General features: G+C 37.5%; 1 protein-coding gene across 3 annotated transcripts in view; it reads right to left on the bottom strand.

The window, feature by feature from the left end:
• Positions 1-8,764: 8,764 nt before the first annotated feature.
• cpne7 (copine VII) overlaps positions 8,765-13,611 on the bottom strand; it is a 37,911-nt gene continuing 33,064 nt past the window's right edge. For all 3 annotated transcript variants that reach the window (XM_020625611.3, XM_065952962.1, XM_065952963.1), the window contains exon 16: positions 8,765-13,123. In XM_020625611.3, the coding sequence (XP_020481267.2) occupies positions 12,971-13,123 (153 nt within the window). In that variant the 3' untranslated portion in view covers positions 8,765-12,970. The remainder of the gene's footprint in view (positions 13,124-13,611) is intronic.

The raw sequence follows: 13,611 nt of genomic DNA, 5'->3' as shown, positions 1-13,611 counted from the left end.
TGTCTGCATTTGATGTTAAGGGGCTAAAAAATGTTTTTACAACTCGTCCTTTAAATTACATCTTAAATTATCTTAAGTATCATCTTAACTTTATATATAGGGAGGGGCATCTTCGTGTTACAGTTTCAATAGAAATTAACAAGAATATGAGCTAGTTTTCTGTTTTTGCTGGCTGTTAGTTGGAGTCATGGTTGTTTTTGGCTTTTCCCTGCTTAGATGGGCCAGTGATAAGAAAACCAATGCGTTATGATCTTTTAGTCTACACAACTCCACTTAGCACACCTAAACATTTCATTCTGTGGGAAAACAGTAGTATTTCAGTTTAATTAAATAAAAAATGCAATTTTAGTGTTTGTAAAATAATATGCTTCTCTTCTAAATTTGTTTATTTCCCGCCTCAAAAATAATCAACATTGATGACATCACTCTTGCTTTGTTCATATTCATAAAGAGTCGATGGTTTATCTTTTCTAATACCTAGAATTGTGGAATTGCTCTACTTTTTCTTAAAGAGAACATCAGTTGAAAAAGAGCAATGAAAACTCCTTGGTACAATAATGACAACAGGGCAAAAGGCAGATTAATCCTGCACAAAAGCTGCCAATAAAAGAGAGAGCGGTCATAATTTTAATCAAAGAAGGTCAGCAGAACAATGAAAAACCACTGCCCGTACTCATAATAATGTCCAATTATGTATTCACTCTTGTGACAAAGATCAAGCCCTGTCCTTAACAGACTTTTACCTTTTTACGTGCCTTGATAGAGACTGACTGACAGTCTTTTTTTCTTACTTTATTGCTTTAATTATCTGTGTTTTATTCCCCTCTGTTTGAATACACTTGAGGCCTATAAATGTATATTTTCAGAGGACCCCAGTCTGTAATCAAATTTGGAACATTGAACATTTGCTTTGGAGTCTGTGATTATCTTAGCAGCAGAATGAGTGACTTCAGGTCACAGAGTTCAAGTTACATGATGTACCAGAATGCTGATAAGTTTAACTATGCAAAGATTTCGTCTATCATCCATTTTTCTCTGTCTTATTCTGTCACATTGCACTTAAAGCACCAATATGTAGCTATATTTGCATGAAATATTTGCATTAAAGCATATTTAAACCAGCATTTCTTTAAATATGTGAACCGTTTTTGTAAACACTGCTGTATAGGATTGCTGCCAACAAAGTTTTGTTTTCTTCTTTTATACAATGACAATAAAGAGTCCATCTATCTATTTCCCTTAATTATAACCTTACAAAGCCCTTAAATAGGGTACATGTATTCGTTGCCAGTCACAGGGACCTAAATCCAGGTTTCAGGTAAACATGTCAAACTTTTTTTTGTATTGAATCAAATGTCTCCTCTGGAGGGAAACCTGGGGCTACTTCCCTTCCAGGTCTCGAGGAAAGTGACTTTTCCCTTTTCCTCTGATTTTATCTTCTGTTTATGCCTCTGTCTGAGTTGCAAACTACAAGTAAAGCCAACCATGTATTTCCTGCTTTGTCCATTTAGCTTCCTTGTCATGTACCTGCCCCAATAGTTACTGGTTTAAAATGGAAAACATGATCTAATTCCTACAAAGGTTAATAATAGGTTGCTTAAGTATTTATGTGGAAGGATTATTCACCCTATCATTATTCTTCTGACGCTATCCTGTTGGGCTTCTAATCTCTTTATTCTAGCATATCTTCACTCAAGGCCATTACAGCTTGGTATGAGTTGAACGAGTAAATCATGTTTAATAAAACGCATGTAATGATGACAAGTGAATATGTTTACTGTGTAATGCAGTGTGTTCCTCTCTTTTTAAGGACTTACTTTATTATGTACTTCTCCACTGGTGTTGACTCAAGTGAATTCACGTTCAAAGTAATTATGCTACATAACTATTAAAGGAATTCAGATTTTGAATAGCTCTGTTTCAGGCACCCACAGAGATAATGTTTCCTTTTAGTTTTGACCTGCTTTATTGGTTTGGCAGAGGAGCCATGCAGGCTGGACAAAATGAAGACTATTTATCTCCTACAGAGACAGTGAGCCACTGGAGACTGTAAATTGGTGCCTCACATTGCTGGCTTATTTTAACACAGGCACAATGAGTTGAAACACATCACGGGTATTTTATCTGTTAATTTCTCTCCCTGGTACAAATTAGGGAACAGCGAAACGAAACACACCCACCTTTTTTTTCTGGGTCATTGACAACACTTTATAGATATATCACAGAACACCACAAATGTAGTGTCATCGATGCCTTTATAGCTCCCTGAATGTCTTTTAAAAGCACCAATGAAGCATCAATTCATTGACAGTGTTGAGTGTATTTCAAAGTGGGGCTTAAGATATTGATTAGGGTGATTGATAGAGAAAAGGTATGGGTAGTAATTACAAGCTCTTAAAGTATCCCTAATCCTCCTTGAACTGTGTTCACTCACTGTGTGTGTCTGTCTACCAGAAGTACCAGCTAAAAGTGCTTAACAGTTTACATGTGTTTATGCTATACGTCCTGCTAGTCCTTTTGCTGAGATGATTTGCTTTGTGATGCATGTCAATGTTTTAAGATATCCCTTAATGATAAGCACTGATGGCAAAAACAACACGTCCAGCTCCCGTCACAATGGCCAATGTTTGAATTGACATTTGCTAAAATGTATCCCTTTAAAAAGCTTTGACTATATCTCTATATTGATTACATATTTCTTTTTCATGCATTTCCCCCCCTAAAAGAACTCGTAAATAGTTTCTATGGAAATTAAGTTCTCATGTAGATATAGGATTTTATATAATAACACTGACTTTCATATTACTGTAATCTTAAGTAATGTAACTTTGGAAATTTAAACAATGAAAAATCGACTGACCTCCTGTCTTCCTTTAAGTTGGGACAGGAGGTCTAAAGGCGCTGATAAATTAGGAGGTAGAGGGTGCTTCAATAAAATATAATCAATGCTAAAAAGCTGTCACATGTGTCAATGCAAATAGAGATTACTAGCAAGAGATCACAATTAAGATTAAAATCATCTAGCATGAAAAGAGAGAGAGCTGTGTCTTTAAAGGCACTGTCGATCAATCGATAACTCTCAAAGGATTTAGTAACCTCATACTGGTGCAAGTGTCAAGTAATGAGGATACTAATCAAAGAAAAGATGCCTCCTGAGTCCTGTGAGATAACCGAGGTTTCAATACATTAGGAAATATGCAAACACACAACTTGATAGAAGAGCCAAACAGAAAACCTAATGTGAGCTTGTATAAATGAAATACACTGTAGATATGAAATACATCTTCAAGGACTTTTTGAGATTTCCCCAATAATATATTTCTATATATATTATAGTCAACTAGATCTCTCTTCTAAACACAGCATGGGATCAATGAACGTGTATGATGTTGCATTGCTGTGTGACTTTAGGGTCAATGCAGCCCAACAGGCAAAACGATATCAAACTTTGACGTTTTTATTCAGACTAACACATACATGTACATCAACCTAGAATATACCGTTCTTGTTATGTTTTATGTTAAAAACAAACAAGTTCTTCATAGAATACCAACGATCCATTCCCTTATCCTTGAAGAATATCACGTTTTCTGTCTGTTGCATATGCTGAATCACAGATGCACACTGCCCTTTATCTTCAGAGTTCCAATATAGCATTTAGTCCACAACAGATGTCATTTTCTGATAAGACAGCACACAGTTATGACCTCTGTATTTTTGAGAATTGACTCAGCATCACTGCTTTACTTGACACACACATAAATTCTCCATCTGTCTCTGAAGACAGACTGGCTGTACTGAAAGAAAGAAGTCTCGGTACACATATAGCAATACTTTTCCTAGTTGAGGCTGAGAATTTGTTTCTTCTCCATTTTCCATCGAAAAAGGGATCTCTACATCCTCAATCAATCCCACTTTATTTGTACATCATCAATTCATAACAAATGTGATCCCAAGACACAAAAAGAGCATCCTGCAATGTTCATCAACATGTCCAATGCATGGAGCTATTTTATGCTGTAATTTTTAGATTAATCCTGCTTCCTCCATATTCTGCTTTATCAGCCCAGTTTGAGATGATGAAATAGTATGTTGTACTCTTTGACAAAAAAAAATCCCTTTTTCACATTTAAATGCCAGTGAAAATAAGAAAAAGCTCTTTCTCTTTTATTCAAAGGACCTGACACTGGTGACATTTAATGTGGCTGAAAGATTAACTCATCTCCAGTGTGGCTGGAAATTTCTGAACACGAGGTCACAGTGGCCATCACTTATCTGTAGAAATGAGAGAAATTAATAATCATACACAAAAGAAAGAGGATGCAACCATTGCTTTTACTTATTGCAAAATACTCAAACTGCTTTAATGCAATTGTGGCAAAAAAAAAAAAATGGTTCAGGAGATTATAAAGTGACCTCTAATCATGAAACCAAATTCTTGAATTGCACCACCAACTCACTTTTAAATGAATCACAATAACGGTGGGAATATGCTCACATGTACACTCATGATATTGACTCCCACAACTAGCATCATGCACTGAAAGTAACCCATTTAACCTGGTTAACATGTAATTGCCAATCATCATGATGGAGCAGAGAATCAGCTTTGTCCTTTATGACCAATTATTGCCTTCTTCTTGCTTCATCTTTTGGCATCCCAAAAGCAGCCTCTCTCCCAATATAACAGGGTATGATTTGTAGATATCTGCCAGCCCTGAGAGAATCTAATAAGAATCAAATAGAGAAATCATCTTTCTCTGTTCCTCATGATTCTGTTCCTGCATTTGTGTTGTTCTGTTTCACTGATTTATGCAGCAGGTGCTGCATCCTCATGGCTCCTGTGTTGCTGCCACACCATACCTTGGATGACATTATTACCGTTAGTAGTTGTCCTTGACATGTTTGACACATGACAGTTTACCACTGATGAGACTAATGTCAAATCACAGCACTTCCACAGGCAATGGTACATGTACAGAGCACTAAATGACTACAAACAAATCATGACTTTTTATGGTGTTAACAGTTATTTTATCACCTTCAAGGGGCTAAAATCAAAATGTTTGATCAAAGCTGCTGTCCAAGTGTCCACTCAGTTATTAGCTGAAAAGCTCACATCAATTTGTTTTATTTTACTTCTACTTCCTTCATTACATTGTTTTATCTCCTATACAGTAGTCCATGTAAACACTTGAGGTGACCATCAACAGGGCTCCAAATGGAAGAATGTATTAATCAGTAACTGTGGCAAATGGCAAAAAAAACATCTGCTTACTCTCTCAGGAGTCTTCAGACTGAACATGAGATTTAATAAATATATGTGTTGTGAATATTTTTGGTCTGTGCAACAAATGTTGTCACATGTAATCCATTAATAGGTGTAATTACACACTTGAATAACACCAGACTACACTGATTCTGCAATTTTAACATTTTGTGAGACTTTCTGCATTTAAAGATTCTCTTGGTAATGCCAGAAATTAGCAAGCTGCTATGTGAGCAACAAGAGTGGATAACAGGCTCTACATAAACAAGACCCAACACAGTGATTTTGCCAGTCTTCACATCTGACAAGACTCAGCCAAGCAATTGGAATGTAATGAAGATCATTTTAAAGCCAAAATAGCACTGGAGTTTATCTTTTGTTGCCACCCACTCAAATACTCCTAACCTCTCACTGCCCTATGTCCTCAAGACTTATGATGAATAATGATGGTGTCTCTCAAACAGACCCTCATGCTGCTTGGATCAAAGGAAAAGAAAAGGAACTATTTAGGCACTGATGTCAAGAGCAGTCAAGCTGGTTTGCAAGTCCCTCTGGAGCCTGCTAACATTACTTTATACTGTATGTGGGTTTAAGGAAAAATGCAGAGGACACTGGGATTGAGGTACAAAGTCACTGAGCCACAACTGAATGACTCTGCTGCTCAAAGAAGACCCTCATTCAACAGGAGTGTATGTGTTTCATTTTCTTACCTCTGATTAGATGGTTCATTTGAAGCTCCAAGTCCAGCCTGGCAGGCTATATCTTGCATGCATGGCCTGTTTTTTTTATTTCTCATACCATTCTTCAGTCACATCAGTTTTGTGCTTTCATCTGTACTCAACAGCTGGTAACAACAGTCTAAAAGTACTGACACACCTATGTTGTAAGCCTGCTGTATTGCTCCTTTCTTTTTCAGAATGACCTTTTTGCAGCCCCTAATTCATTCATGGTGTCTTTATATGTGATGTTCCACCTTATCACCACCCAGTGTTCACAGTTCCATGAGCTTCGTCAGCTTCATTATTTCATCAGCCTAAGCCAAAGTCACCAACCACCCCCTTTACCACCAGTGCTTTAACACCTTGGTGGAATATATCCAGATGCTATTCAGGGTATAGATGCCTTAGGTTTAAAAAAATAAGTAATTGCCATTAAATCCCTGTCAAGACTAAATTGACAGTATAACATCATCTGCTTTAACAAATAACAACCCCTTCTTTGCATCCTTGTTTCTCCATAATTTAATGTTCTAATTGGTGCAATTAAACATTGTAAGGATTTTTGTGAGCTGGTTATACCTTGTACAATTTCTGCCTACGCTGATGGGATGGCTCAGTCGGTCTACCACTTTGGTTAAGATTTAAATAAAATTAAAATAACATTATCAATAAATGTAAAACATTCTTGGTTCCCAGTGGATGATTTCTACAGACTTTGTGATCCTTGGGGAATTTTTGCTATTATCTTCTCTTTCCTTTCCTCTTTGTTAGTTTGACACCTGTGTTCTTTTTAAAAACAGTTCTTTGTTATCCAGTGGATTGCATAAAAAATAAATCCTTCAGACATATGAGTCCTGTTCAGGATTAACTGTATTAACATTGGGGTTACCCAATCTTTGTTGTTTTTCTGTGCCTTCGACAGGTCAGAATCTACATATTGTATGCTGTTGCTAATGACTTAAAATCTGTAAAACAGAAGACAACATTCCCATCAGCCTCTGCCCAATTCTCTGGTATGTTTACAATTACAGCATAACAATTTCCAGCACATTAGTTTCCTAAATCTGTAATAGGATAATTAAACGTATGCAAATGCCAATGTTAGAAAATAGTGTGTGCTTTTTTGTTGTTGTTGGTTTTGTCACATAATGACTAATAAGTAGAATCACGAAAATTGAAGCGTATGTGTGTGAGAAAGATGAGAGAGACTGTGAATGTAAGCTGAAGTGAGACGGAAAGAGACGCAGAGTACAATCCATTATGACATTATTTGATGGTGCAAAATTGTGCCCAGAGGGTCATTTAAACTCATCTCAAAAATCACAACTACAGTCCCTTCTGTGGAGCTGTAACTTCTTTATTTCCTTCGCAGCATGTATGTGAATCTTGAATCCTGGTGAATCATCTGTTGACGTCTTTCCATAGACTCACTTTGATCAAGCTTTCTGCATGCACCAAGGACCAAGGACACTGAGAAAGCTGCTGATGAACTGGAATACTGCATGCATTTAAAATATTAGAATAACGTTTTAGTAGAGATGTTTTTTATAAACACAAAAGCACATTCCCTTTTTTCCAGTGCGCTGCAAATGTAACATGCTGCAAACTGCCAAGATTCTTCTTACAAAAGCGTCTTTATTATTTTATTATGTCAGGATATATAAGCTCAACTTCATTCTTCAAAGTGTATTTGTATCTATGTGTGTAGATATATGCCTGCATGTGCTGTGTAGTAAATGCACACAGTGGCTGGGGGATTGAACGCATGTGAGAGACAACATCAGAGGCTCAAGCTGGAAGCATTTCAAAGGTGTGTTCTGCTCCCTGTCGGGTAGGAGGAGACAGCTAATTACAAGTGAGATTTCCCGTTCTCCGTCCCTTATTAGCCATTTCCTCATTACAAGCAGGTGTAAGGCAAGCAGCCACTGAGAATACAACTCATCTATCCACTGTCTTTTCCTGGTTTTTCTTATAGTGCCCCTGGCTAGGCTTTGAGCTGCAGCAATGTTAGGGAAGCCCAGTTGTGTTTAAAGGCATTAAAGGTAATCTGATAACATGGAGTGAACGGGCTGATTTCACTAAAAACAACAGTTGGTCCCTGGGTGAAAGCCTGTTCTTGATTGTATTGCCAGTGAATGTTAAGCGGTGGTGAGCATTCTTTAATTGTGGCAATAAATCAGACGGACAAGCACAAAAAGGGTTAGAGGACAGAGAGAGAGAGAGAGTGCGCTGACCTGAGGCTCACAGCCCCACCGGACATTTATCGGCCATGGGAAGGGGGAGTAGCAATCACCATCAAAGCCTCCTCTTTTTCATAATAATGTGCGTATGGCCTCCTCCCAGAGCCCCCTCAGCACATCCTGCATCTTTGTCCCTGAATCTGACAAAAAAATGAAGGTCTGCGTCTCCCCACAAGTAGGTGTCACCATGGAAACAACCGTTATTCAGTGCTCTCAACAATAGCTGCTAAATGAAAGGAGCTGTCTGATGGAATTAAAGAGTAGGTTCAGTCCCTCTTTCCATGCAATAAGTACCCACAGGATCTGCAGCCAAAGACACACAGGGCAAATCTGCACACGATAGCATAGCCTACATTTCATCAGGCTGTTTCTATTCAATATTCTTACAAGCAGAGTGCGGAGGGAAATTGTTTAGTAAGATGATCACTGACATGAGTAAGAAGGATTGGAGGTAACTGTTTGGCAAAAGCAGACGGATGTAATATTTCACTTTTGGCAAATTATTTTTTAGTTATGGTCACAAATCACAGAGACAGTTTCAGTTAAATGATGAGATTTATTTGCCTCACTGCAAGACAGAAAGCATCAACTACAAGAACATAGGTTTGTGCAAATGCAGGCTTGCATATTAGCATTTCATAAGACCCAAAGGAATAACTGCACAGCACAGCTTAGCAATAAAAGTAAGCATGCAATGAATCCCTTTCTTCCTTTCGAAGAAATAAACTATATACTAATAATGCATTGGTTGCTTCTTACCCCCATGGCCTGAAGTTACACCAGTTGCATATTAAGGTTACGGGCTGTAAACTTTGTTCTGATTAAAAGTGGATGGGAGTAAAAGAGAGACAGTGTGTGAGGGAAATGTTAAATAAATCAGTGTGGTAAGTCAATAATGCAACAATAGATAATATGATTTAAACAGCATAGAGAATTCTTCACACCTTTCTTTATATGGCCACATGATCTCTGGTCTAATTGTCTCCATTTTTCAGCTAATTTTGGTTTGCACAACTGTTACAGAATGAACCATATTCATTTAGGACATGAGTGTACTTTTTTTGTGAAGCTGTTTAAAGTGATGACAAATGGCCTAATGGCTGTGCTCTTGGGTTCAGCCTGCTCTTGCACACAAGCACACGATGACATTCTCTGAATACTTAAACATTTCACACATGATTGGCTGTAATGAAACGTGTCACTTCATAAAAAAAAAAAAAAGAGAAAGAATATGAGATGGTTTTCAAAAGACAAGTTATTTGCTAGAGGCAAGTCTGGTGAGGCTTTAAAAACCCATGCATCACAGTTGAACATGTATTACCGTAAGACTTCTAATACATTTTGTAATTCAGGTAACCCCAAAAGGGCATCAAACATTTATAGCCTCAGTGTTTGAACTGAGAACACGTTTATCACTTCCGTTTAAATGAGAATAAGGACAGAAAAAAAAAAAATTTCATACTGTCTAATTGTATCACATCTCATTATTTAAATGTACAGAGAGTGGGCTAATGAACCATTTGGGCTTCAGACGCTCATAACCTGAGGCCAAGTAGCAATAAAGTGATGCAGGTAATAGGGGACAAAGAGTAAATTGCTATATTAAGCACGTATCACAGCAGTGTTGATACCTTTAAGATATTGTTGTATAAGCTGGTTTGCCCTCAAGGAAAAAATAGTTGATTGGTCTATGCCTCCTGTTTATTTATTATATGTAGAGCAAGAAGCAACTGAAGCAAAAAGGAAAGCACAACGCTTATTTCACAGATCAGTTTTCAAAGATCCTTTGCTTTTTTATGATAGTAATTATCATTTGAGAAATGTCTGGCCACACTTTTGAGCTGTAAAACGTCCTCTACCTTTCGTAAAAAATCATGCTGCACTGTTTCGGGGGAAAAAATGTAAGAAGAAAAAAACGTTATTGAGCCTTAAGTTAATCATTAAAACAACTATCAAATGTGCTTTATTCCAGTACACCCTGACGTAAACTAGTCACATGGACCTCCGCTTCAATTGTGAGACAAAAGTCCCTCCAGAATTATTTACATGAGAAACACTTGAAACTGAGTATGGCTGCAAATCCAGGCCGGCTGAATCAATATGCCTCATCCTGTGATCTACAGCGACTGAAGGATCCTCAATACTTGTGCTCTTCAAAGAGGTTCAGGGAGCAGCCAACAGCGGAGCTCGCTGTGTTAAGGTGCATTCATTGAGGAGTCAATAGTCTGTATCTTGGGAGAGCTGCTGAAGCTCTCGGGGACAAATCAAACTGGGATTAATAATTGCTGCTTGGGGGTGGATATATGTATGTTACAGGAGCTGTAAAGACTACATTTTCTTCCTGTGTGTTTAATGGCAGAGGCAACTTGGTGTTTAGCCAAGTGAATGTGTCACCATTACCGTGTCTGTCAGATAGAAAATACTCCATGGAAAATATATGCAAAGACACTTAGCAGATAAAATGGTCAAGAGTCATTATTGAACAGCCTGTAAATAATGAGCAATCAGGCCAAACCAAAAAATATAAGCGCTGATATCAGGGTTGAAATTTAGTAAACAGTAAGGTTCTAAAACAGGTGCTTTTCTTTAACACTGCTGGTGTGGGCAACATTTGCTGGGCTTCATTCTTACCATTCTTAATTTACTTTGATTGATTAGCAAAGCAAACCAATAATAAAGAATGTTTTCACCTTTTAGTTGGACTGTGTGGGATTTATAGGAAATTCAAAAACTATAAATGCCAGCACATGTATAGGTTGTGCATTATGTTCATATTCAAAATATTAATGAGTGATCTAGGAAACATTTTGTTATGTTGGCCGGTGGTTTGTATTTAATGTATGAAAATGTTTAAATGCCAATGGGAAGTGTTAACATTTTTACTTTATTCAAATCTTTCACTGCTCTAAATCTTTGAACATGTGATTAATTATACATGACTCTGGCCCCTTGTTGTTGGTGTATTCATTTAAAAATCACATCTCAAACGTCAACTTGTGTTAAATGCTTCAAGGGTCAACTTCACATAATGAGACCACAATCTGTGAATTTCCCAACAAAGGTATGTGATAGTGAAAGCTTAACCATTCTGGACATTGTTGAGCTCAATAAAAGGGCAGAAGGATCAAATAAAGATTTTCATGTGATCAGTTATTGTTCAGACAGGAGTCACTTAAAATGTAAGGAATTAGTTCACAGATCAAAATTATTATTGTACTGATTTAATGGTATATAAATTATTTAAGAGTAACCAAGCACATTTAGTAATAATTGCAATGTGTTTAGAATTGTAATTCTGTGATGTAAAATGTGCGGATACTACAGAGTTAGAGCACTGGTTTTATGAACAGCTGTGCTTTGTGCTTTAGTTTGTTCTGAACCATGTGCTCGCCACACGGCTGGTTCGTCACTACTTAAATTCTTCATGAAAGATCAAGAAGAATTGTGTTCCTTCAACAAAAAAATATAGCAGCAGAGGAGAAAAAATAATGAGACATACAGCGTAAGGTTGCTACCTGTCTGACAGCTGGCTAAGAGATGACAACGATAACAAAAAAATTCAAAGGGAAAAGGTTCACCTGACACGCAGCATGATATCACAGCTTGTACCGCAATCATCTTAAAAAAGACAGAAAATGAGGGTACGATCATTCAGAACTGTTGGAGACATTTTTTTTTCTTCTAACTTTTATGAAACGCTTACCTCTGAAAAGGTGGAACTACTTCAACCTGCTAGCTGGTGACCTGGCTGTATTCGGCTGTCTTGTTAGTTCTGTGTCATAACTGAAAATAACTATAGCAAATGTAGTTATGGCTCCTGCAGTTTCCCAAATGTGAACGGTAAACAGGACTGGATTGGATGAGATCAAAACAAGGATTTGTCATTTGCTTCATACATGTTGGGTAGGGGTTGGTGTCATTTGTAGGAAATGCAGTGACAAACAGGCTTTTCGGTGTGATGGGGATGGCTGGTGCACTGTGGAACAGAGCATTTTGCGAAACTTAATAAATAGCTCATTTGTATTTAACTACAAATACTTGTTTTAGGAATTGTGATTTGTTTCTGTCTGAAAATATATCTTCTGTAGTCCAAGATGTGGCCACTCCTGCAGCTATACAGAATTACATTATAGCACAAAAGGAAAGGTTAAATGTAACACCAGGCCTATAGCAGCATGTTTTCTTCCAACTTTCTGTGAATCATCTGTAACATCTGGATTAGATCTTGTTAGTAGGGTCAAGTTGAGAAATCTAATTTTAACATAGCATTCCCTTTGTACATGTTAAACATTTTCCAAACATTTGACATAAGGTAAAGAGTAATATAATAGACAATTTGAGGTGCTTAAATTCATGGTCTGTTAGGAATAATAATCCAGCACCCAATCAATAGATCAGTATGAAGGGATGGCCTGCATGCATACAATTTTAGGGGGGGGGGGAGTTAGGGGGGAAATCCTTTAAGTCACATGATGCTGAAACACCTGGTTGCTCGTTTTTCACAGCTAAATAAAAGCGCTGGATCAAAACTGAGCAGGAAAAAAAACACACAGTCCCTTTTCCCACTGTCTGCACGTAAACACTTTGTCAGCAGTGAAAAATGAAATAAATGAGTAACAACCCACATGTAAGGTATTCTTTCTGTTCCATGTCCATTATCGCAAAGCATGCGTCCTTTCTCCATCTCAGTTATCCAGACTGGTGCTGCGGTCAAAGCTTGGTCCCAGGAACAGGATGGGTGGTTATTCTGTCGGGGTGGTGGCGAGTGGGGTGAGGATGGGGGTATGTAAATCCCTCTGAGGACACATAGGGGAGATGGCCTTATGGCTGTAGTACTCCACTACTTGCTTTGGCACCTCGGCAAGAACACATTTGGCCAAGGCTGCAGGTGAAGCCTGCAACAGAGACACAGAAAAGCTGAAAACTGAAAAATGTTGTTTAAATCTGAGGTTTTACCGTGCACGCTAGTAGGAGTGTTTTTGTTGTTTCACACTAATTCAAAGAGATGTGTCAGTATCAGATAGAAGAACTGTTCCACTAGTGACACTGGAAAAAGTCTCTCCTACCATGAAAATGAATAATATGTTTTGCAGTTTCTGGGGTTGACTTTTCAGTCTTTAACTAAGAAATATAGGATATAAAAACCAGAATTGTTTAATAGTTTTTGTGTAGCACAAAATTCCTCAAATAAAGACTTTATTTTATGTGCAAGCTTGCAAAATAAATGCATCATGATTTCATACAAATTTATGGGCTACATCTGGACACATCAATTTTTAGGATAATATTAATATTATTTTCATAAACTGTCTCTAAGTGTTTCAGTAAGATGTAGGGTTGGCATGTAGCTTTTAGAACACCTGCATGCTCAATCTGTGCAAAT

The sequence above is a fragment of the Labrus bergylta genome, chromosome 3 (assembly GCF_963930695.1).
Source record: "Labrus bergylta chromosome 3, fLabBer1.1, whole genome shotgun sequence".
Lineage (NCBI taxonomy): Eukaryota > Metazoa > Chordata > Actinopteri > Labriformes > Labridae > Labrus > Labrus bergylta.
The sequence above is the reverse complement of the archived record's forward strand: the minus strand, read 5'-3'. Positions and strand labels throughout refer to the sequence as shown.